The sequence below is a fragment of the Rhipicephalus sanguineus genome, chromosome 5, assembly GCF_013339695.2.
Source record: "Rhipicephalus sanguineus isolate Rsan-2018 chromosome 5, BIME_Rsan_1.4, whole genome shotgun sequence".
In the NCBI taxonomy this organism is placed as follows: domain Eukaryota; kingdom Metazoa; phylum Arthropoda; class Arachnida; order Ixodida; family Ixodidae; genus Rhipicephalus; species Rhipicephalus sanguineus.
In genome coordinates, this window is record NC_051180.1 from 154,613,973 (window position 1) to 154,641,333 (window position 27,361).

At 47.8% G+C, this 27,361-nt stretch overlaps 1 protein-coding gene and 1 pseudogene across 1 annotated transcript in view; both read right to left on the bottom strand.

Moving 5' to 3' along the window:
- Positions 1-16,186, bottom strand: part of LOC119394363 (irregular chiasm C-roughest protein-like) — a 28,017-nt gene extending 11,831 nt beyond the window's left edge. Inside the window, 6 exon segments of the mRNA XM_037661664.2 lie at positions 3,081-3,288; positions 7,428-7,534; positions 13,463-13,513; positions 13,516-13,584; positions 14,321-14,515; positions 15,924-16,186. Of these exon segments, the coding sequence (XP_037517592.1) occupies positions 3,081-3,288; positions 7,428-7,534; positions 13,463-13,513; positions 13,516-13,584; positions 14,321-14,515; positions 15,924-16,122 (829 nt within the window). The 5' untranslated portion in view covers positions 16,123-16,186.
- Positions 1-27,361, bottom strand: part of LOC119394365 (mucin-5AC-like) — a 382,950-nt pseudogene that overhangs the window by 265,494 nt on the left and 90,095 nt on the right.

Below are 27,361 nucleotides of genomic sequence, written 5' to 3' on the forward strand. Positions count from 1 at the left end.
CAACGAATCGCGGCGTTGGTATAATGCACTACGGCACGAGACGCCTGGCGTTTCGGAGCGGGAACGCCGCGGTTTTGAATGACCGCGACGTGCCATCCACGACGAATAATGGAGGGGCGGCGAACGCGAAATCGAATGAAGACGCTCCACCGGCCATGTTTGTAAAAGTAACTGCATCGCCGAACTATCTAAAAGTTGGATCTGCTTGGGCACATGTGATGACTTTCACTGAACTGGGTGTCGAGAGGTACAATATAGTCTGTATAGGCAGCCCCTGCTTTTCTTTTTTTCTTTCCTTTCTTTCCTTTTGTCGCACTTGAGAATTTTTCGAGATATCGCGAGGATTGAGAAAACTCACGTTGGTGAAAACCGCACGCCTTATACTCCTCCAGCGCATATATATATATATATATATATATATATATATATATATATATATATATATATATATATATATATATATATGTGTATATATATATATATATATATATATATATATATATATTTGCGAGGAAACAGGTTAACCGCATGACAGGAAAGTGGTGAGCGAAATACAATGTAAAAAACAGTGGGTACGACAGCTGTGGTTAGGTGTCGCAGCAAATATATACAATGAAAGCCCTGAGCACACAGCATAAAGCACGGGAGCCAACGCAAATACTGTGTGCGAGGCGAGTCGCCCGCGTCGGTAACAGGTAAGCAGTATAAACAGGAAGAGCTCGGAAAGGTGTAGCAGCAAAACCTGCGCTTACACCGAGAAGATCGCTTATTCGAAAGAAAGAAGAAAGAAGAAAGAAGAAAGAAAGAAATGAAAGAAAAAAGAAAGAAAGAAAGAAAGAAGAAAGAAAGCCTCCAACTTGACAGGCTGCGTGAAAAAAGTGTAGGTTCCGAGTAAATTGGAATTCCCGTCGTGCCTTGCGCGTTTCGTTCTTATTTCGCGCCGACTCCGATGGCCAACGCCGATAAGCTTGCTTATAGAGAAGTGGCTTGCCCGCACAGCTGACTTTCTTCGATGAGAAAAGGGGAGAGAGAGAAAGGAAGAACGTCAGCCCGAAAAAAAAAAAGAACGCCGTACTACTTCTCTCGCTACTGTAATGCGCACTGGGCCCTAGCTTTATTCGTGTCTGCGGCAACCCTCGACTGTGCTTCCCTCTCGTAGAGGCATTGAACGGTGCCACACAGTGTTACAAAGCTCGCAATGAAAAAAAAAGAAAGGCTTGTAAGCAAAGAAAGATAGAAAATGAGATCAAGCAGGTATCTTCAAAGACTCGGAAAGGTAATCGAATCAAAGCGAACGCATTTGGTCGAATCCAACTGCGCTCTTTCACGCTGTATGTTTCTTTCTGACTTTATTTCGCCATCGTTTTTTTTTTTTTTTTTTTTTGAGAGCACAGCTCGTTCAATAACCGCTTAGCTTCGGTATGGGATATTTTTTTTCCGAATTTCATAAAAAGTGAGGAGTTATTCCTTCGCAACTCCGGGCCTTCCCCCGAGACGAATCCCACTTTATATTTATGCGATCGAACGCATATCCTCAAAATTCGATTAAGCGAATTTGACTCAAAAGGCCATCAGCGAAGTAAGCTGTCCGCAGTACTGTGTGTCTTTTGTAGTGTGGGTCACTCAAGGCACGCTATGCGTTTGTCTATCGTTTGACCGAATAAAAAATTTAAGAAATAAAGATAGAGGGTGGATGAACCAAATGAGATGATCCCTCTACGATGCCACAGCATGACCTCTTGTTCTTATTACGTTTTCCACAGCACGTATCATGTCGAAATAAGACTCCTCGGCTCTCACCGCGAAAGGGGTTACCGGCTTCTAAAACAGGTCAGTCGTCGTTCAAAGGGAATTATATAGGATAGTCGAATCATGTTTTCCATGTCCAGAAAAAGAAATCCGATGCAATAAAAGGAGTTAGTTAGAACGATTTATTTTGGGTAGCGTGCACCGCTAGGCAAATCGCAATCGATTCACGAATTATTTTGAGAAAATAAAGAAAGAAAAACGAGGTAACTTAGCCAGGTAATTCTCGCGCCAACGTGTATCACAACACGCATCGCTTCAGAAAAGGAAAAGAAGAGTAGATGGTCGTGTTATCATTGTCATAATTGTCATCATCATCAGTGCCGTAATTATAGAACAGGAAAATGCTGTTCGTCTAGAACACGGCTAAGGAACGCTGGGAAAAGGGTATCGTTTCATGAAGGAAGGAACAGGAGAGTGTGCAAAGACAGAGATGTTAACCAGTCTAGAATAACTGGTCTACTACCCTGCATTGGGGAAAGGGATATGGGAGTTTGAAAGAGGTATACAGAACATTCCCAGGATTTGGGGACATCTGTACTTGGCGCCATCTCTCGGCGTCAGCAACGACATCCTGCCATAACTTAATGGGAAATAGGTGGGAAAAAAATCATACCTTTTGAAAAAAGCTATTATCAAAAACGACTCCGGGTTTTCACAGCAGAGACCTACTGGAACATTTTCGCAAAATTGCAGCAGCACACTACAAAGCGTGTGGCTTCCTAGGACAATTGAACATAGCCTATTAGAAAAAAAATGGGCCCCATTGTAAAATAATAAACACTCTGTAATGCCACGCGGTTTGTAGTGCGACATTGTGATTTTAACACAATGTTCAAATAAGTATCTACTGCATAGAACCGGGAGTCGTTTTTGATAACTAGCTTTCTTTTCTCAGAAATGATTTTTTTTTCACCCATTTCCCATTGAGTTACGGCAGGCTACCGCTGTCACCAACAAGAAATGGCGCTAGGTGCACATGTCCCCAAACCCTGGTCATGAGAAAGAGAGATAAAGAAAGAGGGCGAGCACACAATGTCACAGTCCTCACATGACAATATATCTATTGGTCTATAACCACCTGTGCAAAATGAACAAAAAGAAAAGCAGTTCCGAGTTTATTAAGCGCGACAACGAAATAACGTGAAATTAGCCCCACCTTCTCGCAATTAATTTTTAATCCTCGACTAATCGTATACTCCCGAGAATGAGGTTTAAAAGTTCGGGTGCGATCAGAGGAAAGAGGGGCGCGGCAGTTAGAAAGTAATACTCACACTTGACTTCCATGCGAATGGTGGCGAGCATGGGCTGCTTGAGCGCCTTGTTCTCGGAGCGGCAGGTGAACGTCTTGCCGTCGTGCTCGCGGCTCGGGCTGAACGTCCAGGTGAGCGCCGCGTTGGCGCGTTTGCCGTCCGACAGCGGCTCCGTCTTGTACTCGACGCCGCTGGTCACCACGTTGCCGCTGCCGTCGAGCCAAGTAAGCTGCGTTGACGAGACGAGAAGAACGGGGTTAGAACCATGACAGAGTCACGTCCCTCTTAGGGAAGCAGCGAACTAATGGTTGACCGGCAAAGCAGAACTGCACTCAATCGGGCTAGAAATTTCCCAAACCTTTCTGCTGCAAGGCGACTCCCCTCCCCCAGACACAAACGCACAAAGAAGGCAAAAGGACCTCGAATTCAGTGATGTCCCAACGTCACCGAAGTTTAGGCGCGATGTTCCTCTAGGGAACTTGGTACACGCTAGGCACGAAAACGCGGGTTCGATTCCCGACTACAGTGGCTGCATTTAAATGGAAGCGTAACGCAGAAAACGTCCCGCGTACTTAGGGTTAGGTGCACGTTAAAAAAGAAAGAAGTTATCAAATCGTTTGTTCCTGTTTTTTTTATCACTTTGCTTTACTCATTATCAGTTGTTACAATGCTAAAATTGTGCCTTAGACTGAATAATGGCTGACCGGCAAAGCCGAACTGCACTCAATAAGCCTTAAAGCTATAACTTTCTTAAACCTTTCCTGCCGCAAGGCCAATCGCCCACGCCACACCACAAAAACACACAAAGTACGAGGCAAAAAGACAACTTTGAATTCAGTGACGTCACAACGTCTCTGAGGTTTTGGCGCGAAGTTCGTGAAAAATAAGCTAAGCCTTCGTTTTTCTTCATTCGCGTTCCACTGTCCCCCCCGCTGAACGAATAAAAATAAGGAACGTTAAAACAAAGCTTCAATAGTGCAAATCGATTTGATGTTGCAACTTCAGTGCTCGTTTAGCAAAACTAAGCTGCTTAGACGAAAAAAAAAAAACGCGACTTAAGCCACATCACCTAGAAGGCAAGGAGAGTTGGCTTCTGTTTGGAACAAAGTTCTTTCCGAGGAGGAAAAAAAGAAGAAAAGAGTTGCGAGACTGCCTGGCCGCGGAATGTCGCCAGAACACCCCGACTCGAATGGCCCGGGCGCAGTCCGGGAAGAGATCGCTGTTGCCGCTTCTTAATATCCCCCGCCACGCTTCAAGGTTCACCGAAACACAACGCCACCTTTTAAGAAAGCGCGCTAAGAAAGAAAAAGACACAGGCAACCGAATCGAGGCGAGATGTCGACGCGGTTACAGGCGCCGAGACAATGCGGTTAAAGTTCACGACGCCGCGAAAAAGTTCAGCTCTCGCCTAGGGCACAGGAGTTAGCCCTGGGGATTCCATCTATTTCGAACGTCTCCTCCTCTCCCTTCCTTCTTCTACGATGCGAAAAAGTTTTCGCCACGTATCGAAGCCCACGACCACAAGGAACACTTCGCCGTTTCTGAGGCTGCGGGGTAAAAACCGAAGGCGGAAGTGCATACAAGCTTAAAGGGAGGCGCGAGCTCGCGTTCACACTCCAACACGCTTCGACTAGAAAGTCGCGCCCCCCGCGAAAACGAAGCGACTCATAGGCATCACTGCATTTCAGCCTCTTTGCCAACGCTGCCTCGTTTCTTTCATCTGATTCCACATATATACCGGTCTGGGAGAGACGACGACAGGGGCCGAAGACGAGACAAGCGGACCCACTGCCGCGGAACGCGCCCCGTACACGCTGCGATTGAGCTCCGAAGAGGCGCCTCTTCCCTTATTTCTTTCTCTCTTCCCCTCTATTTTCTATACCCGATTGTTCTTTCTTGATTATTTCGGGGATTCGCGCGCCGACGATCGATTTGCCTGAAGCGGAAAAAAGGCATCGCTTTCCACGCATTACCGTGATTGCTCGCGCATATTTCACATTCCCTTTTCCGACGGCCGGCGCCGTTTCTCACTCTTCCATTCCCCCCTCTCTCTCTCTCTCTCTCTCTCTCTTTTCCTCACTACTGCTTTCCCTACGTAGGTCTGTCTGTCTGTTTGTCTGGGCCCCTCTCCTCCCACTTCCCGATTTTCCCCACCCCGTTCGTCGTCCCGAAACGGGCGACGCGGGCGCTGAAGTGTCTACGTGCTCGCCCCGATGCAGCGGGCTGCGTCGGTGGCAGGCACGACCGCGTGTGCACCACCACGCGTTTTGAACCCCGCGAAATCGAACGCACGCAAGCACGCACAGGAATCGGTGTGTCGCTTCCAGGCACGCAGAAAGGGCGGCGGTGTAGTGTAACAGAAGAAGAAAAAAAACCCGCTAAATATCGAGACTGAAAGACACGCGAACTAATTTGTACGTGTGAGTGAATCGCACGCGCTTGCCCGCCCTCTTCACGATTCCTCAAGAAAAAAAAAATGAGGGAGTCAGATAGTTGGTAGATGGGGAGAGAGAAAGAAAAAAAAAGGGATAAATTTATCGCGACACAATAGCGCTGCGAAATGCCGGCATAGGACGAACAGACATCGCCGTGAAAGGCTGTGTGCAGATACGACGACCGACACTATAGCATACACACCCTTTTGTGATCGCTCGCAATCTTTTCGCTTTCATTTTCTTTTTTTTGATGTCGCGACGGCTCGTTTGTTTACAGATTACTTTTACCTTTTTTTTCACCTCGCCATAATCGCGCGTGCGTGCGGTGTTCTATGTCTTGTCCACGCCAGGTGCCGGGTCGCCAACGTGAAGAAATACTTCGGGAAGGGTGAGTGGGGACGCGATTGATTACATGACAAATGTGGTTGCCATCGAAACACGCCGGTGCGGCCGCGAATCTCTTCACAATGTACTATATACGTCGGAATAAAAGAAGAACACTAAAACGACGGGGGGAAAAAGATAGGGAGAGAAAAAGAGTCTTGGTGATCTGCGCGGTACTGTGGTGTGCTGCACGATTGTGAAAACACGCGGCGTATGTGGCGTAAAATGCAACCCAGGCTGGCTGATAGATGACGCCGCGGGGCATTTGTACATGTATTTACGCACAGTGTCGAAACAATACCACGCTGCTTCCCCGTTTTTTGTCAGGAAAACCGGGGAAAACAAGCCATAAAACTATAGCGAACGGGCTTGCGATAGCGAGTTCGGGTTTATATTTTGCGTAGTACTGCCGACGTTTATGCTCTTGCTCATCAATCGTCCCTTTATAGATGCCACGCTGGGAGAACTGCGGTAGCGAGTGTGGATTTCTTGTGTTTAATGCGCAACGTACTATGTGTGACGTGCGCTGGGTGAACGGAGGTTGTTGCCCCTAGATTCGGTGCACAAATTTGCGTTTATGTAGGACTTACTTCCGCTTCGTGACTATATGCAAATGAATGAAAGAAGTGGCATTGTTCAAGAGGTGCGATTCTTTGTTTGACGCACCCAAATTAATCCAGCAGACAATTAAGGCAAGGAAGAAATAGGGGACATTATTTGTTGTTTTTTAACTGTAGTGCATTAATTATGGCATACGTTGAAAGGAATTAAATTGGACGAAAAGGACACCCTTTCAACGCTGGGATCCCAACCCACAACCTTCGAATTAGACGCCCGATTTTCTACCACTTGAGCTACGACGGAGGGCGTTCGCCCGTTCACTTTTGGTGGGTATTTCTGTGCGTGTAATCCAGCGCCACTCGTAGAGAAGGCGGCGAGTGTGGAACACCTTTTTTCTGCCAAGGGGCGTCACGTGGCTCGTGATTTTTGCACGCTGTGTCAGCTGACCAACAAATTCTCGCACGATACTTAAAGGCATCAAGCATGCGGGCCGAGGCCTTCGCTACGAAAGAACGAAATAAGGAGAATTTTTCGAGGGGCTCGTTTCTTTGTTAAGCACAACCAAATGAATACATCAGACAATTAGGAGTAGGAAATCAATTAAGCTTTCCTTAACTGAATCGTCTACGTCTCCTTTCCACATTCGGTAAGTTTTATTGCTTCACCATTATAAATTGCCTATGTTTCACCGCACAGCCTTACTGTACTGTGGCAAAGCTTACTACAAGAGAACGACCAGCATGCGTCGAAGACCCTTGCCGAGGCTAACATTCACATGGTGGTGAGGCTCATTAAGTTGAAACAGCGTGTTAGTAGACGAAGGACAACAAGATGAGTGCACAGGTCACGAACTGAACTTGGCGCATGTCCTGTTATATTCCGCTTTTTGTCCCTCGTCTATTAACACACTGTTTCAACTACATTAGCTTCAACATACTCGCACAACCTACCATTTTCAGTCGGGCTCATTGAAATGAGCGATTCTTACCTCTGCGGGTGGCTTTCCGGCATGAGACTCGCAGGTCAGCTCGACGGTCATGCCGGCTGTCGTCTTCAGAAACTCGCCTTGAACGATCTTTGGGGGTTCCGGGGGTACTGCAACGGTGGCAAGAACAAGTGCCCAAATTAAAAAAAAATTGCATGATTCTGATTGTTCACGTTTATCAAGTCGCTAATAACGTAACAGATAGAGTGTACAGTGCTTTTTAAGGGACACTAAAGGCAAATAATTTATGTAAGAGTGAAAGGTCATGTATGAGAACGTCTAAAACGTCAGTAGTATCAACAGCAGTGCTCTACTAATCGAGAAATTAAGGTAAATGTAGGACACGACATGCGCCACGAGTGCCACATTTTGGAAATGATTCCGATGACGTCAAGAGTACCGAGTACAAATATAACCACTAGTAATCAAACTAGTTGAGATAAAAAAAGAACCTTCCGTGCATAACAAGACGTAATAAAATGCTGCTTGTTCGTTTCTGTTTCATTCATGGGAAAAAAAACAAAAAAAACCTCCTGGCGTTACCATGGGGAACGGCGCGAGTGGTTCAAAATTCCTGTTTTCGCCGAGGTGCGCGTCTCAGAGGCAGTTTCGGTATCGCGTACTGCTGCGTGTGCTTGGTTGTCGCTATTTTCGCACTGTTGATACTCTACTTCTGCTGCTGACCAAGCTAAGCCCCTTACAGTGAACTATACAGTCTCGAAGGGGCCCGTGGCTGCGTCTTGGCAAGGTTGATGGCCGCTGTTGCGCAAGAAACCGTAGCGTCGGCGGCCGGGCAGTAAAGGCGGGCAACGTTGGGCACGGCAACTGCTACGTCAGAAGGCCCGTTCAGGCGGGTGATTGAAGCGCACTAACGCAGTGCGGACTACTAAAATGTGATTTTCTTTCAAAATAAGCATTTCCTTGGCACGAAACAAGCACTACGACATTTCTGGAACGCTGTTTCAATAACCAACGCTGACCTAATATTTGCCTTTAGTGTCCTTTTAATAGGGTGGAGGTCCAATTACCTCGGATATCCGGAATATAGTAAGACAACTGTTTACTAGCCATTCTGCGGAGGAACGGTTAGACAGCGATAAATTTGAACAGTCATTTTTATACGAAATTGACCGAGGAAGACAACTTCACACAGAATCCTAAATAACACATGGATACATTAATGCACATGCTTCGACCTGAAGTGGCATAAAAATATTTTTTTGTATGGGACACACCGCTCCAATTAACCATAGTGTTGCTGTGGTCAAGACATGACAACACACAAGCGCTTGTATTAAGCAGCGACGTGCAATTGTGTATGAAGCGGCGAGAAGTGAGTGCGAACATTCGGCGAAAAGGTTCTTTTTTTATTTGTTCAGTTTTCCAATTAATTAATTAATTGCTGCATAATACATCAAAATGAAGGATGTTCTTTGCATCACTGTCTCTGCAATAACCTATTTGCAACGGAAAATATTGTTGCTGCTTAATGCACCGAATCATGAAAAAAACATTACCTGTTCCTATGCTTCGTTTGTTATCGAAACAACTGAGCAGCCAAAAATATCGAGAACCGACAACGCGACCCTCGAATCGACAGCATGCACAGACCGTGAACGACCGACAGCGTGATCTGTATCCTGTTTCAAACGCAACCGAGAAACGAATTGTGACGCAACTTAAGAGGCATTAAGTACGAAGTTCCGGTGTTAGCGTGAATATTTGACCAGGTTAAGCGTGGAGTGTAGCCGGTATTGGCTTTGACCCAGCGAGATAGATAGATAGATAGATAGATAGATAGATAGATAGATAGATAGATAGATAGATAGATAGATAGATAGATAGATAGATAGATAGATAGATAGATAGATAGATAGATAGATAGATAGATAGATAGATAGATAGATAGATAGATAGATAGATAGATAGATAGATAGATAGATAGATAGATAGATAGATAGATAGATAGATAGATAGATAGATAGATAGATAGATAGATAGATAGATAGATAGATAGATAGATAGATAGATAGATAGATAGATAGATAGATAGATAGATAGATAGATAGATAGATAGATAGATAGATAGATAGATAGATAGATAGATAGATAGATAGATAGATAGATAGATAGATAGATAGATAGATAGATAGATAGGGGAGGTTAACCAAGCAAGTTCTCCATTGGCTCCTTTACTGGTGATGAGGGGAAAAGGGAGAATAATAGACAAGATATAGCAAAAAAAAACAAGAATAGGAAAACGAACGAGTGGACAGTTAGTGTGAACAAACAGAATAGGAACAGAAAACAGGAAAGGGCTTTCAGAGCAGCGATGCTTCCCGCACGCCTCTTTACAATCGAGAACAGGGTCAGCTGTCCGTATAACAAGCTGCTACAAAACCGACAGAAACATTTTGGTGGTGTATCCACTTCAGAATTGCAACATAATTATACTTACGGTGAAACCTATAAACCAAGAGAAGATTCAGTCTGTAACAAGACGCTCGTCGATCATCCCTCGGGACATAGTACCAATAAAAGCACGAAACATGCATGCTGAATAAACAAGCGATCTAACTACTCAACCCCCCCCCACCTTAATAAGAAAAAGAATGAAGAAGAAGAACAAAGCCCGCACGAAGCAGCCGCAGCGGTTCTCATCGAACAGCCAAATGAATGATTTGATTCTGGAAAGACTCCGACGGAAGAAATAAAAAACAAAGAAAAACAGCAATGATGCGGGTGGCTTGTACTGGCACGCAGTATCCATGACTGAACAGAAATGCGCGTGCGCGCAAGATATACGAATGATGAGTCTGCCCTTTGTTTAAGCTCCAACGATATGATCTCAAACGAACACTCGGCTTTTTGACGTGTAGTACCCCGATTTTCCTACCTACAGCCTACATGCGTTTTAGAAAACTGCGCGTGAATCTCGTAATTCGATGCTTCGGTCTCGGTCACGCGCTCCACCGGTATTTTTTTTATTATTATTTTTCAGTTATCTTTGCGCACACGTAAACATTATCGTACCGCATTACCTCGCACACTACCAGTGCTCCGCTAAAACGCAGGGCTAATAGGGCTGAACGATAATATATGTCGGTCGATTTGCTATTATAACAGCAAGGTTGTCTTCATGTAATGTCATTCAACGATGCTTTCGCATGTACGCTGAAACACCCGACTCATCTTGAAATGTTAATTTTTTTTCTCGTAGTATGTACGACTGCTCGTTCTCTTCTGTAATGTGCAGTTGAGAACTGTGTGATATCCTAACTACCATCGCTGCCTGTATCAATCTCCCAGTCTCATTTTCACCCTAACATGCATTTCGACTGAATCGCTGGAGTTCGAGCTGTTCTCCTCTACACCATCTCTCTCCCAGAAGAAGAAGGAGGAGGAGGAGGAGGAGGAGGAGGAGGAAGAAGAAGAAGAAGAAGAAGAAGAAGAAGAAGAAGAAGAAGAAGAAGAAGAAGAAGAATAATTGACTTGGGCAACCCCATTCTTCCTCTGCGGGTACACGCGGTCAACTGAGAAACACCAAAGTTCATCTGGAACTGGATAGAGTCGCAGAGACGCGGATTAGTGTGCCTCGATACAAAACGCGCAACAAAACGCGCATCAAGGCACCCTAACGCGGATATACTTGTTCTGCCACCTTTTCGGCCTAAGTTCCACCACGTTCACTACATGGCGGCTTGTGTCATTGGACCGAAAAAAAAAAACAAAAAAAAACAGCAACGAAAACAAGTCGATGGCCACAGAGGCGCGTCCACGGGAAGCCTGCGCCATATACCACCTCGCTGAGACAGCGGAGCAAACGCGGAAGCGATGGTTCCAGAGGGGCCTATTAAGAACAATGCGCGCCCTCTTAAATCCCTACCCCGCGAGACATCCTTCGCGGACGGGAGGAAGGCGTCGCTTCCCCCCCTCCCCCTCCATTTCGTCACTTCGGCGAGCATTAAAAGTTTAGCCTCACAGACTTCGGCGCGCGCGGCACTGCTCACGGTTAGCACAGCAGTCTAGCGAAGGCCCTTTCTCAGGTCTTTCCCGGCGCCCTCTTCGGATTTGTGTTCACGGCTCGGCGAAGCCTCCTCCCGAGCCGGTGGTGAAAGACTCGCGGGATTTTCGGGAAAGACAGTGACAGCGCCGCTGGGAACCGTGGCGTAGTACATATAAGGACGCAGCTGCGATGACTACACAAACAAAGAAAAAATATATATAAATAGGGACTTTGTTAGCGAAACCCTCGCGCACGGCACAGCATACGTATAGTAGTAGTAAGTACGCTGGAACGACGGCACAGGATGACGCGGTTAAAGCGCACTGCAGCAACCCTTATTTCGGCGAGATGAGAGCGCATCATAAGTTGCCGCTAATCCAGGTGCCGTCTCGCGACGACCACAAATGAGTCTGCACTTTTCTCGCTGAGTCATCATTCTTTCTCCTCTCCCTACTCTACGCGTCCGGGTGGAGGGCTTTCGCGGCGCGGCGTCTCGCTGGCACGGCTGGAGTTGTTGACTATTAGCTCCACGAGTCTTCGGTGCCTCGTTTGCGCATTAAAAAAAAATAATTACGACTGAGATTTCACTTTCCTCATGTCTCTCTTTTTTCTTAGCGCCTACACTAAGAGCTTAATTACGGTTATCACGTTGCCGTCTCTAAGACAGAGCGAGAGACAAAATTTTTTACGACCGCGACTTTATCATTTTTTTTTCAAGAGGGTCGACACGCTACGCAGGGTAAACTTTATTGCGCGGGATTAAAAAAAGATGGAGGCCACGTTATTGCATCGTTTCCATTCCTAAAAAAAGAAAAAAATCGGCGTCTATATAAAGCACCACATTTCTTGACACTCGTTATCATCTTGCGCAACGAGAAGGGCCGAACGAGACTTTCATTCCGACGCCAGTAAGAGCGAAAGCAAAGTTAGCGAACACTTCCGAGTCTATAGCAAAAGCCTTACGCAATCACGCATACGCTAATCAGGGTCATTCGAAGTTTCCTTTCACGCCATCGTTGTTCACGTTATTACTTTGAAGAGTTTCGCAAGCGAGGGTTAAGTAAAACAAGAATAAGAATATGTATAACAAAAACGAAGAGCGATTGTAAGAGGCCCATCAGTTTAGTTTCCTGCCGTTCTAATCGGCGGCTCGAAGCGTTTTAAACAGCCCGCACATAATCTTTGTTTCTATTTCCCTTTTTGCTTTACAAGGACGTGAAACGCTTTAAAAGGAAAGCCCAACAGAACGAAGTGTTCAGAGGACGATCGCTTCGAGTCTCTAAGGGATCACCCGTGGCAGTGGCAACGTTTTGACAGTGACCTTATTCGTCTGCGTATTAAGCCGAAAATGCATTTAAATTGCTCGCGTTGTAGTCAAAGAGCCTGGGAGAGACCGGGGACCTTCGAGCAAAGTTTTTCTCTTTTAATTTCTAGCTTGCCCGCATCTTTTTATATGCGAATATAAAAGGCATTTGAATTTGAACTTGAGCTTCGACGGCAACAACTGCTATTGCGCTGACGTATAGGCAAGTCGTCTTGCCGATCGCAATAAAACATTTTAAAAAGCTGGGGTTTCCCTTTTTCGTTCTGCGCATTGCTTATCACGCGTAGCCCTTCAGAACAAAACACATCGCAACTTTAGTACGTGATTAAAGGGAACATTTAAATAAAAGTATTTCAGATGTCTTAGCAAAATACGATTCTTTGCAACAGTAAATATAGAGAACCCGGAGAACCCGTTTACAGGCCAATAAAGACGCCACTAGAAATTGTCAGACAGCCGTGACGTCACAAATTTTCATTCATGGAGTACAAATTTTACTTCTGAATTTGGGACGTCACATCGACGTACCGGTGCTGGAGTGCTGGTAGGCAATAAAAAAATGCCGTGAACTTTTTATCTTTATTAATGAACGTATTACTGGTGTATAAAATAGCGTTTCACTTTAGCCGACGTTCATGTATTTGCTCATTTGACAACATAAGTGAAGTTGTTATACGGGCATGCTAATTGAAGAAAAGGAGAACTCACCAAATACGGTCAGAGGAGCGCTCCTTGATCGGATGCCTTTCACGCTTCGACGGCGCCAACTTGGCACTGAAAGGTGGCATCGTCTTCCAGGCTTACGCTACCGATCTGAAGCGAAAAATCGCCTGAAAGAAAAGCCGAAACGACCTGTCAGGTCACGTGGTCTCACTGCCCATGCCGATGTCTTGAGAATACAAATTCACGTGAAAGGCACGATATCAGAGAAGCTTAGTAATTAGGCTTTTTTCGAGACAGCCCAATTAACTTATACTGCTGCGGCTCCTTAGCCTAAACAAAACGGCCAAAACGTAAAACACGGTGAACTCGCAGCCATAAGGAAGCTCTCTCAAGCGAAAAAAGAAGCTTTCCAATTTTTTTGTACATTTCCACTTTTGTAGGATAGTCAAAACTAACAAGATGATACCCACAGATTATTTATCTTATAATTAATATCTGCCACACGATTGGAAACATTTTGCCACTCGGCGTTCCATACTAGTGGACACCACTCCTCATCACTCACGTCACTCACTCACTCACTCACTCACTCCTCACTCACTCACTCAGCCTCCCACTCACTCACTCACTCCTCACTCACTCACTCACTCACTTCACTCACGTCACTCTCACTCACTCACTCACTCACTCACTCACTCACTCACTCAATCACTCACTCACTCACTCACTCACTCACTCACCTCACTCACTCACTCACTCACTCACTCACTCACTCCTCACTCACTCACTCACTCACTCACTCACTCACGTCACTCACCCTACCTCACTCAATCACTCACTCACTCACTCACTCACTCACTCACTCACTCACAGGTCAGTCAAGCGACGAGTGTCACCACGTACCTTCGTCGTCGCTTCCAACCATAGAGTACCTTGGAAAACCCGAGAGGTCGCGGTCACTGCCGAGGCCGAAGCCGTCTCTGGTCCACTGGAGCGTGCCGGCCTTGTCGATGACGCGACACGCTAGCACGATGGTGTCGCCCAGGATGGCTGACCGGTCAGTCGGCTCGATGGCGAACCGCTGCTGTGGCCGGGGACCTGCGCAAATGCAATCATTACGCATCTCCTCCTTTCTCTATTAGGCGTTCTATCAGAAGATGATTCTGCAAAGCACCTATGTTCGAAGCCAAACGAGGATGAAACAAAACTTAGAGCCTGATAGATAGAGATAGCAATCTTTAATGACATTCCCGCAGATTTGAACCTAGTTCATCACCTGGCTTGCTACTCCAGGTGTCGGGTGATGATGATACTATATACAATGATCACGTATAGACACAAATAATACGTACAGTCACAAACACACATACATACATATAAGAGTCATTCATAAAGCCTCGTTAAGGCGAGTGGTCCTCAAAAACACCAATAGTGCTTTTGTATTGCGCATCGCACAAACGCAACTTTGCCACGGATGAAAATTGAAACAACATTTACTGTGCCATACTGACGCACAGAATGTCGTTATTTACGCAATTCCTGAGTCCTGGGTATGAGGGCTATTTTTTTTGTCTCCATGATTCCAGGCATGTAATGCGGGTAATTTCAAGAGGAGTTATTACCATCGACATGCGTCCAACATTTTATGAAAAAAAAAAAGTGGCAACTGAAGACCGGAAAATAGTAGGAGAAGCCAAGTTTACGCCCGCAATAAAGTTGGTGCTCCTCATACTCGTCTGCAAAGAGAAGTGCTCATTCTTCAAATCAATGGTCCCCTTGGTTGATCTAGTTTTTTTCTTTAAATTGCTGTCATTCTGTCGTACAAGCCAACGTGGTAGATTAAGCGAAGTTGAAGAAAGTGTAATGCTAACTGGAACAGTTAGGCTTTATAACTGCAAGATAGGGACACTACTAAAGACGCGGTAGATAAACAATGAAAGTAATAGAGTGACAGAAGAAAATAAGCACACGTATACAGAAACACTAAACGCGAACTCGACAGTTTCATCACCACCATTCTTGTCATGATCTCCCCTACGGGACGAAGACTTCTCCCCAAAACGGGACAAAGGCTCAACACCAGAGCAGTGTTAAAATACTATAGTCGGGTGCAACTTTAGAAGCCCTTGGCATTTTCTCCTCAGAGGCGGATGCGCACAAGCCTGCACCAATGAGCGCGCGCTCCCGAATGACGTCATGAGCCGGACAGCCGTTGACTCCGCCTTCGGAGAACACTGCCGAGTGCGTGAACGAGACTATGTTTTTAGTCGCGGGGGAGAATGTAGGTTCAAAATAGTTCTTCTGCATAACTGTGACATCCCTGGGTGAGTCTGACCTTTTTATATTAAAAAAAGCCAAAAACGAAACGAAGTGTGTCCAAAATTTTCTCACTTCGTATCGGCTTCCCCAAACGCAAGGTAAGATTAGGCCTAAGTTTCCAACCATTCTGCTTCATCTAAGCGTGACTCCTCGATGACGTTACCAGAAGGATGGATGCGTGACTCACTCGAATTTGTGCGCTGCCCGCAGACAAGTCCTAGCAGCGACGCCGAAACTAGAAGCACAAGCACGACGTTCAGGGACGGCGTTGGCGGCCGGACATTGGCGGCGGCAGTCCAGCGACCCAGTCCCGTAGGCGCTCGTCTCCGGAGCTTCGTCGGCGGGTCCCTCCATCGCGGAGGGGGCGTCGTCGTGCCGGGTTCCATCGTGAAATAACGACGACTAGGCCTAACTTCCGGACGGCAGGCACGCCTTCAGAGGAACGACGGCACCTAGAAGAGGAAGAGATAGAACGACCGCTCATTAGCATTTTGATCGAGAGCAGTAACTTTTTTCCGGAGCTACTGGGCGCAAGATAAAACCAAATTCTGGACTCGCTGAGCCAAACTTCGTCCATTATTGCTTTTTCTTTATTTTCTTTCGAGTTTGAAAGATGCAATAAAGAAAAAAAAGGGAAACGACCAATTTTTCCCTTTTCCTTTATTTTCTCGGACAAATCTGACCAACGTAGTAAATCCTACATTCACTTAAATGCTAAACGCGCTAAAATGCAAGCGCACGCCTGCGCGGCGCCGCCATACGCATAAAAAGAAAGTGACGTTTTTGATGACTCAGCGTTAAAGAGAAAAGAGAAAGCGAGAGAAATAGGAACAGGGACACCGGATGAGAAATTCTGATCACTCCAGACTCGCGAGTGAGAAAAAAAACAAAAAAAACGAAGCAAACGAAAGGCCAGAGCGTAGTGGTATTGGTATATGAGGCTATATATATAGGGGAAGAAGCGGAACGCCTCCCGCTTTATAAGGGAAAATAAGTCAGCGTATAGTTCGGCGGACGAAAAGGCGGACGTGTACTCTTTGAAGCCTCCTCCCCGGTCTGACGAGGCTGCGAACGAGGGCCCAGTAAGTAATCGGGCGGCCTGTATCGCGTTCTATTTGATATTCGACAAGCACGAACGAACGACATCGGGGGCCCCCCGAAATCTGACGCGGTCATTCCCTTAAGACTGCCCATAACACGAAACGAGCGACGGCTCCCGATGTATATAAAAGCTAGCTCGCTGTCTCACTAGGTCATTTGGCTGCTGCTTCACCGCGAAGTAAGCTAAACACGGCAGAGAGGCGTTTTCAGCGATGAGCGCTGCCGGAATTGAGAGTATGAGCAGAACGAATTACTCGGAGTGCTTCCGGCTCCATCGGCGTTTTTAGCGAAACAGCGATGGAGGATCGCGTTAAAGAAAACACTGTAATTCGAACGCAGAGAAGAAACAAGACGGCAATAAAGAATTCTTCCGATACATAACTCGGGACGAAATGAGGTCAAGACAAGCGTCTTTATTTATATAGAGAGACAAGACTTCAGCACAACAGGGCACGGCCACGCCGACTGAAATAAGCGCACGAAAGGACGCGTAAAGTTTACTGTGCCAGCGATTTCGGTATTGTCGGCAACAACTCTCTAACCACGCGCCTTTGTTTCTGAAGTAAAAGTTTATTCGTGAACACGCCAGCAACTAGCGCAGTAATGTTTACAGAAATATTTATATTGGCGACAATGAAAAGACTAGCCGCATGGTGTCTGACGAGGCCTAGGATTACAAACAAATGGTGCAGCCTTCATTGGTGGAGACAGTATTCCCAGGATAGGACGTAAAGAACATCGTGAAGACAAACACGAGCAGTAAGTAAGAAGCGTATCACAGAGTAAAAAAAAATACAACTAAAAGATTGCAGAGAGCAGTGTTCTGCAAATGGTCCTGCGTCCAAGCAGTTTATAAGAGACTCGATTCCAACTGACGATGCGTCTACCCCATTCCGAACGAATGTAAAATGCAAACGTGCCCGCGATAATAAGAGTAACAATATTTTGAAAATTTATTTTGTTTTGTATAGCTAACCGTCTTCTTTTGATTATGTGCAACGCAGAAATCGCACGAAATTATGGAACTGCACGACGAAATACGGATTATTTAACGTAGATACGATTTCGTTATAGCTTAAAGCTCTGTTAAAAATCAAAGAGGAAAAAAACAACATGGCGTGATACTTTAGGCGCACCCTTTATTTTCGCCAATATTCAACACAGACTTGCAAGTGCACCTCCAACACTTCTGCACACGGACTACTTCTTCGCTTGATTCAGAGGGAGAGACAACTTCGGAAAAATATATATATACATGATTAAAAAGTCCAGCTGTGGCGCCTACCTCGAAGGCTGATTACGCATGAAAAGCGGATGCATTATTCCGTGTTTGAGCGCGTAGTTTCCGCGCATTATTCACCGAACCATCTGCATGAGATTACAGCGCGGACAAACGGCCTCCAACGTAGCGTTTAGTTGCAGGAAGAAGGAAAGAAAAGCAGTGAAAGAGAGAGAAGTAAGGAAATAAATCAAAAGGAGGCCGAACCATCGTGATCGATTTAGACTTTATCATGATCATTACGTGTTGTTTTGAGCCATTCAGGTGCCAATCTTTCGCGCAGCGATTAGCACCCGGGAGTCCGAGATGCACTTGGCGCTCAGCATCGAGGCGGTCGTTTATCAAACTGCTCGTACTAACAACAACAAAAAAAGGCGGCTACCTCAAACACGCCGACAAAGAAATATGGGGCCGCCCTGAACAAACAAGAGAGCGGGAGGGTATGCATTCTCTCTTCCTCTCTTTTTTCTTTCTTCTCCATAAGGAGAGCATATAGGGAGATGTAGAAGTAAACAAGAAAAAAAGGCACGAGCGTCGTCGGTGGCTCGCAGCTTGCCTTCTCCGCAAGACGGCGAGCATCATCATGTGCGCGCGGCGAGCCGAGAGAGACCGCAACAAAGGATCGTACGAAAACAATGGCGTGCAGCGGTGGGAGAGGAGGAAAGGAGAGAGAGAGTGCGTGGCTATTGCTGCGTATATACAGTGTTCGCGAGGAGCGGGTCTTTTTTATTTACGGGGGACGAGAAAAGCTCGAAAAAGAAGAGAAATAGGGGTGGGCGGAGGGGGGGGGGGGTGAGGATGAGTCCGCGCCACCCACCATCGCCACACTGGCAACCACCAGCCCCTGAGGAAAGTGTAGTGATGGTGCGGAGCGTACACACATAAGACGCAAGGAGTATGCCGTGTGTGTTTGTTGCGGCCACCCCCCCCCCCCAAAGCGAGTCATTCCTTCCTATTAGCGGTGTGTGTGTTTATGTGACTGCGACGGAAAAAGAAAAAGCGCAGGGCACGTACGAGAAAGTACACGAAAGCGAAGAATAACAAAGAAAGAAATAAGAAATAAGTAAGCGGTATCTGAAAGTGGCGCACCGCCGACGCTGCCCCGGCACCCACAGTCGAGATGAAACCGGCCGACTAATGTGCCTGAGAGCCCCTCTCGCACTTGGGCATACAATGCACGTCGTCGATTGGGTAATTGAACCGATTGGTGCGCACTTCATCCGAGCTCCCCTCCTCTCTGTTTCCTCTCTCTCTCACCGCACACACACACACACACACAACACACACACCACACACACACACACACACACACACACACACACACACACACACACACATATATATATATATATAATATATATATATATTATATATATATATATATATATATATATAATATATATATATCCCGTCCGCCCCCTACATAACGCGCGGCGGGGTACGATGGCGAGCCAAGCGCTCCAAGCAGCGTGGAACGCCGCGCGCGATGATCGAATCCAATAAATTCTGAACCGGCGTCGTTGGGAAGTTGAGGTGCGCTTGTGTTGTGCGTTTGTGTGCGCGTCGGTTTTGTTTAGTGTAGCGCGGTGCTTGCGCCGCGCGTGTTGTATGGCGTGTATTAGCTTGGTACGGTCCACTAAGGAGGCAGCAACAAAAGAACGCCGGGAAAAGAAACACGAGAAGGATGACAGTGTTTGAGGAGGAGAAGTGGCAAGAGGGGGGGCAAGAAGGAGGAAGAGCTCTCACGGAGTCCGCAAGACTGAGGAGAGAGGCAGTGGAGGGAGAGGTAGTGGAGAAGGTGTGTGTGTCGTCGACTTCGGTGGGAGCACGCAGGAAAAGGAAACTCAGATATATAGTACGAAATACGGGCAACGGGAATTGGAAATTCGATAGGCGTGCACCGTAAATCACCTACATTGAGGTGCCCTTCCTCCTCTCCACTATACGGTCGCGGCGGCGGGCCTCGCACCTATCCCGACCCTGCTTTTTGCGCCGTTACTTTCGTTCGATGAAATAAATAAAAGAATAAAAGGACGCTACAAGAGAATACGGAAGGTTGTGAAGACAAGCTCAAGGAAAGTCAACGTGAGAAGAAGAGATCGAATGAAACGGGAAGAAAAGAAAGCGGAAGGATGCCGTGCAGTCAATTGTGAGCTGATGAAAAGCGAAAAAAGAAATAAATAAAGAAGAAGAGAGGGGAGGGGGGTGGAGTTGTATGCAGGCGTGGCGACACGTCCAGCGGGCGTCAGACGTTGGCGCACGTTGTGGAATGAGAGTCACTTCGGGTGACAAAAAAAAAAGGCGTACACTTGGGTCATACGTGGACGTTTCCACACACAAATAAAAACAAACAAAGGAAGACAATGTGAAGGGAAGACAATGTGGGATAAAACAAAAAATCGAAAACGACGCTTTGTAAGATAACAACAACGAGTATGGGGCACGTCTTTCAGTTCAGAAATATTTTAGAAAGAATACAAAAGGAAAAACAAACGCGATCTACTAAGCGGAGACGTTGGTTTGTTTCTTGGCGAAAACGCAGCAAAACCATGCGGCACTGCACTGATCCTGCATCGAAGAGCACGAGGAACATCTTTACGAGTCCAAGGCGATCGAAACTGGAGCTGCAGCGTCTAACTGGGAGGCCGCTGCATAGAGAATTTTCAGCTTGATTTAAGGGCCTCGACGTACGTGAAACAGGATACGTCGTCGGAACCGAGAGTTTTAGAATCTCCGTCTACAGCCTTGGGAGTACCGGCTCGCTGGGAACGATAAGTGCAGTAGCGGCACCAGCCGCGACATCTAGTGGCAATTTTGATCTCTCATGGCATCGGAAACTTTTTATCTTATTTTTCTCGTGAATCAACTTTCGTCGAAGTCATATATGCAAAGCACGTGTACCATATTTATGAACAGGCCGTGGCCGACACCGTCGCATTATGAACCAATTATCACAGAGCCGTCCCTGCAATACTTTACTACGGTTCGGTTTCAATGCCGCTCAGCATTGATGCTCGTTGAGCAGTGATGCCTTTACGTAAGTGTGGAGCATCTGTTACACGTTTTCTTTGGTTCATAGAAGTCAATTTCTATTCTTTTCACAACGAAAACACGAAAATACCCTGTTTTCGGCCGGCCACATGTTGTTGTCGTTCAAGTGAATACACTATTGATTTCAAAAAAAGAACGGCGGGTCTCTTCAATGCCCGCCCCACCGTCAACCAAAAAAAAAAAGAAAAGAAGAAAGAAACAGAAACTGCAGTGCTGCAGATGCTAGTTGTTGATTCTGCAATTTTCGAGATTATATTGACTCGATACAGCTTGTTCGTATGGGATTGGTATCGATCTTTCAACGCTAGATATGCCCTGCAGTCAAGAATCTCTTTCTTCGCCTTCCGTCGAATAAACAGGGATAACAAACCAAAAAAGGAAGAGTTGTCGATCGTGTTTACATATGTGCTAGAATAACAATATAGCGACATAGATGAAGAGATATTCTATCGACGTCAGCGGACCGAGAATGAAACAGCGATCGAGCCCCAACTTCGTCGCCCGTAATAGCGAGCGAGAGTGAGCGTTCTTCAGTGACACGTCTCGCGAAGACGAAGCCGTCGTGCACCGTTGGCAGTATTTATTCACCTCTCCTCAGAGCTCCGTACGTAAGTACACCTTGGCGGCGGCTTCTCTGGAGACTTCGAGCGCGACGGCGAAGTAGGGGAAAACGTATTGGTTCGTCGCTGCGGCACAATTTAAGAGCGAGGAAGAAAGGACCACCCCGTAACCCGCCCCGCTCTTTCCTCTGCAGGCCTTTGCACAGGCAGCGAGCGTAGCCGTGTCCTCTGACGTGGCGGGCGCCGTTCCGCTAACGATTCAGTGCCATTAACAGCGTCGACCAGGTACAAGGAGGCCACCGGCACGGGTGACTTGCCCTATCGTGACACCCTTTCTACACGGCTTCACTTCCCCCGCCGTCTCTTTCGTCGCCGAGTAAGGGGGAAAGGGGGTCCGACACCCCTCGACTCTGACCGAGGGTGTCACGCCAGGGGCGTCAACGTCGGGCCGCCAAAAAACTCGAGACTGGTCGTTATGAGAGCCGCGGAATCGCGGAAACAGCCAGCGCCCACCACCGACGGCTTCTCTCTCTCTCTCATCTCCATGACCCCCTCCTCTCCCCAGACCGCGCCTTCTTCCAGACCGCCCGCTGTCCGAGAGCGCGGCCCCGAGCCGACGACACCGACGCTGTTGCCGCCGCCGCCGCCTCGGGGGCCGCCTGAGAATCGTTCATCACCCGTTTTATTGCGGCAACGATATATAAGCGGCTGGCAGATTCGAGCTGCCATGGGAGTTTCGGGAAAGCGGAGGGAGAGAAGGCGTACGCGCCTTGGCGGGGAGAGGGGATGGACGCGAGGAGGAAAAAAGAAAATCTTGGTTAAGTTCACGGCAGGCCACCGAGATGGCTGGCTACGGTAAGAAGCGAGAGAAGAGGAGGAAGGGATGAAAAAATATGGCCTTATAGCGTGCACGGCAGTCAAGCTGGCTCGTTTGCTGAACACATTTGAGCTGCGCTTGCGTTACACGTTCGTTGGGCGGTCGCTGATGTCGCAGGAAGTTTTTCGTTCCACTCTGCTTTTCTGGTCGCTCTATTTATGGGTGCGGAAAAAAATGGGGGTATGTGTGCTTGCGTGTGTATTTGTGCGTTTACTTGTAAAGCAGGCGAGGCGAATGCGCCGGAGGCGAAATAAGGCCCGAAGCTCAGGCGAAAGCGCGAACGTTCGAGCGCTCAAATTCCGGGCCCAAACGGAGTATAATTAAAACCGCGACTTCGCTAAACATCTAAAACAGTATTTACTGGTGTCTCAAAAATATGTCACGCTGCCACATAGAAAGAGCAAGTGCGTTAACAATGTAATATCACCTAAAAGTGGTCTGAATGTTTTCTTAATGTTACCCTCCCCTACCACCAGCTTTATTGATGAAATTACTGTAATGAGCGCTCATCCTTGAGGAGCGTAACTATTAGGGACAACTTTAGAAACACTCGCTTATCAGCCACGTTTTTCTGAGGGCTCCCCATAGACATCAGACGTGAATGTAGCCGTGCTGTCTACCGAATGAAGCAATCATGACTAGCGGTAATACAAAGAACGCTGAACTCATAGGAGGCGCCGTAACTCGCTACGTTAGCCAAGATGCGAGCATTCGATCTATGGCAACCTATTCATGCAAAAAAAAAGGCCCGAACATCGTGAGATGCAGGAAAAAATGAACAAACAGCACAGCGAATTAATTGTGAAAATAAACGCCCGTCAATTTCGCAAAGTATCCACTACGCCTTAAATAATAATTTTTGTGAAGTAGGACAGCACCCACCACGCCATTATTCATCTTTCTGCGAATACGCGAGGTACCCGCTACACATCTATAAGGTATTATGTGAATTTGTTGATGCTGCATGTGGCTGATGACAACGAAGAATTATGGCTGAGCACTTTGCAGTGGGTGGGAAGCTTTAAGCCGCATACTCGTTGCGCAATTAGCATTATGTCATGACTGGTTGTTACTTCACTCTGTTGCCACGCTACATTACATAGGTCAACGCGATTTCTTGCCCGATATCACGCCTGTATAGGGTCTTTATGCAAATGAGCTTCAAGCACTATCTCCGTGGTAGAATACTCGGCTGTCACGCAGAGGGCTGAGGTTCAAATCCCATTCCATTTCCATCCTGGGTGACTTTTTCTCATTTTATTTTTCATGCCGTAGGTTACTTTTCCATGTCTATCGGTTACGCCACCGACGGCCACGGCAATGGCGATGGCGACGCCGCTCAACGCAGGAATGGGCGCCTAAGAGCTACGCTCTAAAACGACTTGCACGATCCAGTAGAACCAACTCGTGTCCCTTCATACACGAAACGCTTTGCGAGCGAGCGCACGGTGTTCTGCCCTGGAAAGCTTTCAGCAGCCTGAGGTAGCGAGGCGTCCGCGCGAAAAGCGGCGACAGCTCATGCGTCGAACACACGTTCGCAGCTGGAAGGAAGAAAGAAAGAAAGAAAGAAAGAAAGAAAGAAAGAAAGAAAGAAAGAAAGAAAGAAACGGAAGCCTACAATTCCACGGCGCTGCGCGACGTCCCTATCTGTGTATGTTGACAAAGAGCTACACATTCGGCACGTGTCCTATCAACGGCTACGCAGCCAGTTCGGGGCAATCGCTGACAAACATGCTACCGGAAGCTTAGCCCGGCAGTGAGCCGGAAGTGCCAGGAACTTCCGGCCCGCTCGTCCGTGGTAGAGACGACAGCGTATGCAGGACTATGTTTCAGCAACAGCAATGCCACCCACGGCGACGGCTAGCACCTCGCCTTTTATATGTTCTGACGCTCGGAAGCCTTTCCCGAGTCTACAGTTTGTCACCGAAAATGGCGAGTATATACTCATTCACTGGTGTTTGCTGTCCCGGTGTTCGCGAAGAACTTAGTGAGACCTGTGAACTTACGTCTTGCTACACGCATTTCTTGCAGAGACAGCGACGAAGAAAAATTAAAAAAAAGAACACACACGTTCCAAATTTCTTGCACACCCCTTTGAGTAATGTTTGTACGCCAGGGACGTCCGTCGTCTCCTTTAACTGCTCGGCCATTACTTTTTTTTCACACCTTGCTTCACATAGGTCGTGTATCTACGGCCCTTTTCTACAGCGCAGTGGCATGGCGCTCCTGGAGGCGTGTTTGCGAGCGTTCTCCTTATTTGCCTACACGAGTTAGGTATCGACAAACTTCCAACGTACTTTATTACCTCGGTCGACGGTTTTAAGTAAAACAACAAAAACAGCGCGAAGGAATGCGTTAAGCGCGAAGGCGCCTTTCCTTCACACACAGAGCTCGCAGGCGTACGTCTAACAAAAGAGGCGCGAAGAGGCGACGGTGAAAGAGGGAGAGGGAGAAAAGGATTGTGAGGTCAGCTGCTGCTCCTCGGCCATTTCGCCAGCCTCGGGACGCGTCGTCACTTTGAGCCATTATTATTAATGCTGACCGGGCGCTCTAATTAGTGCCGTTTTCCTGCAAATCTCAGCCACCTTCTCTGAGCACTCTCTCTCGTGAGAGACTACGAGCGCGCGAGCTGGCCTGCCGGCCGGTGGGCGTGCGGGTGTTTATTAAAACAACGAAGGAGCTCATTTAGTAGGAGATGCTATCCCGGGGTGTGGCGTCGACAGCTGACCCGCCTTGGCTCTTCTCTGCGAGCCGCCGATCGAGGGAGCCGCGCGATAGTGGAGAGATAAGCTCACCCCCTGGCTCCCGGCAGCGGCACCTTTCAACGACGTGGTGTGAGACGCTCGCACAACACTCTTCGTGGTGGTGTGCGTGCCAGAGAGGAATTCCCGAGCCTCGTCGCCGATCACCGCTGTTGTGTTGTCGTTGTTGCCTTACGCCCACTCGAGGGGAGCGATTAACACCGAGCGATAGACACGCGTGTTTGCTGTTAGGTGGCGGTGCGGCCCGTGTGTTTTTGTCGCAGTTGTTGGAGCTGTTGTTTGCTCGACTTGTTGGTTCGTGCGCGCGCGTCGTTACTCCGCGCGAGCTTTTTGTACGGAGAGCTACCGCGTTGTAGAGAGGTACGAGAACAGCTGCTGAGTAAGCGGTTTCCATGGGCTGAATTAAGTGGCAGAGACGATGATGACGCGAGGTGTACCGGACGCATTTTAAGATGCTGTTGCTCCAGCGCTATCGAAGCGCGTGTTCCTGCACTCTGCGTACGATACTCTTCAATGCGGGAATTTGGAAAGTTGGTGGTAACTGAACTTAGACATCTTAACAAGCGCAATGTCTCTTCCTTGCGCGAGTGTTGCTTTGCACTTATTAAAACGTTTAAAACGATGCTGTTTTTTTTTTCTTGGAGGGGGGGGGGGGTGAGGGCATTTCTTAGAGACAATATGTAGTTGTGCAGAAAGCTAGTAAACAGTCTGTATTGTACCGTACATTACAAGAGTGCCAGCTAATCACGTTTTTTTTAAAATTATATTTCCTTTCAATAAGTGCGCTAAAACAAGTTAAAAACGTAACCCCGGGACTTTATAGTGTAGCTGGCATATTCAGGTGCAAACCGGAGAACTGCAGCGATATGTATGTGCTATAAAGGCGTTTATTGACGGCACTAGTCGACGATAAGGGCAGATGCACGAACACCGTCTTCAAACACGTCTATCACGTTCGATGGGCTTCGCTGAGGGCTTTCGCACTTCGATCGCGTCGCAGCCTTGCCTCGTGGACTGCGACGACTAGTTTTCCTGGTCGCGTGGGACAGACGTGCCGCATCGGCGACAGTGAGCGGCGTCGTGGTGACGGTTGAACGGCGGTAGAGAGCGCTGGGCGAGACGGCGGTGACATAGGCTGCGGTGATCGTAATACGGGCGGCTCGACTGGCTTGGCATGGTTGAGGCGACTGGAGGCGACTGCACGCGGTTGCAATAGCGGGCGACTTGACCGGCGCAACCGCACGCAAAGCAGATGGGGCGGTTGTCGGAAGTGCGCCATCGGTTCGCCGGGGTGGGTCCCATCCATGGCCCAAGACGCGGTGGACGGGGCGGAGGCTGATAGGACTGTATGGGGGCTGCAGTCGTGGCCTAGGAATGACGTCGGCGTACGCAGCCGGCACACTCGCCTGGAAGGCCTGTGTCTGGCGACGACTTCGGCGTAAGGATGTGGGGCAGACACAGGGATCGCTGGAGGTGGCCTGGCTACAACTTGCGCGTAACTGAGTGGCGCAAGCGCCGGAGGGGTGCTGGTGTATTCCGGCATGACCTCCGCGATTTCCTGTTGAATAGCGCGGCGTAAGGGAGGCAGCAGTGTGGTCGACGGCTGTTCAACATGCTGCGACTGAGGCAAGGTCAGTAGAGAAAACTGGCGTGCAATTTCCTCGCGCACAAATGACTTGACCTCGGTGAGCAAGCCCGAGTGATCAGAAATGGCCGACATGCCAGCGAGGTCGGCGTCGCGTGATGGAGGTCGACGGTCAGCAACCGCTGCCGGCGCAGCTCCTCGTAGCTTTGGCAGAGCGTGATCACCTCTGTCACGGTACGAGGGTTCTTGGCGAGCAGCATAGTGAAGGCATCGTCGTCGATGCCTTTCATAACGTGCCGGATCTTGTCAGACTCAGACATGGTTACGTCGCCTTCTTGCACAAGTCGAGGACGTCTTCGATGTAGCTGGTAAACGACTCACCGGTCTGCTGAGCTCGTTCACGTAAACGC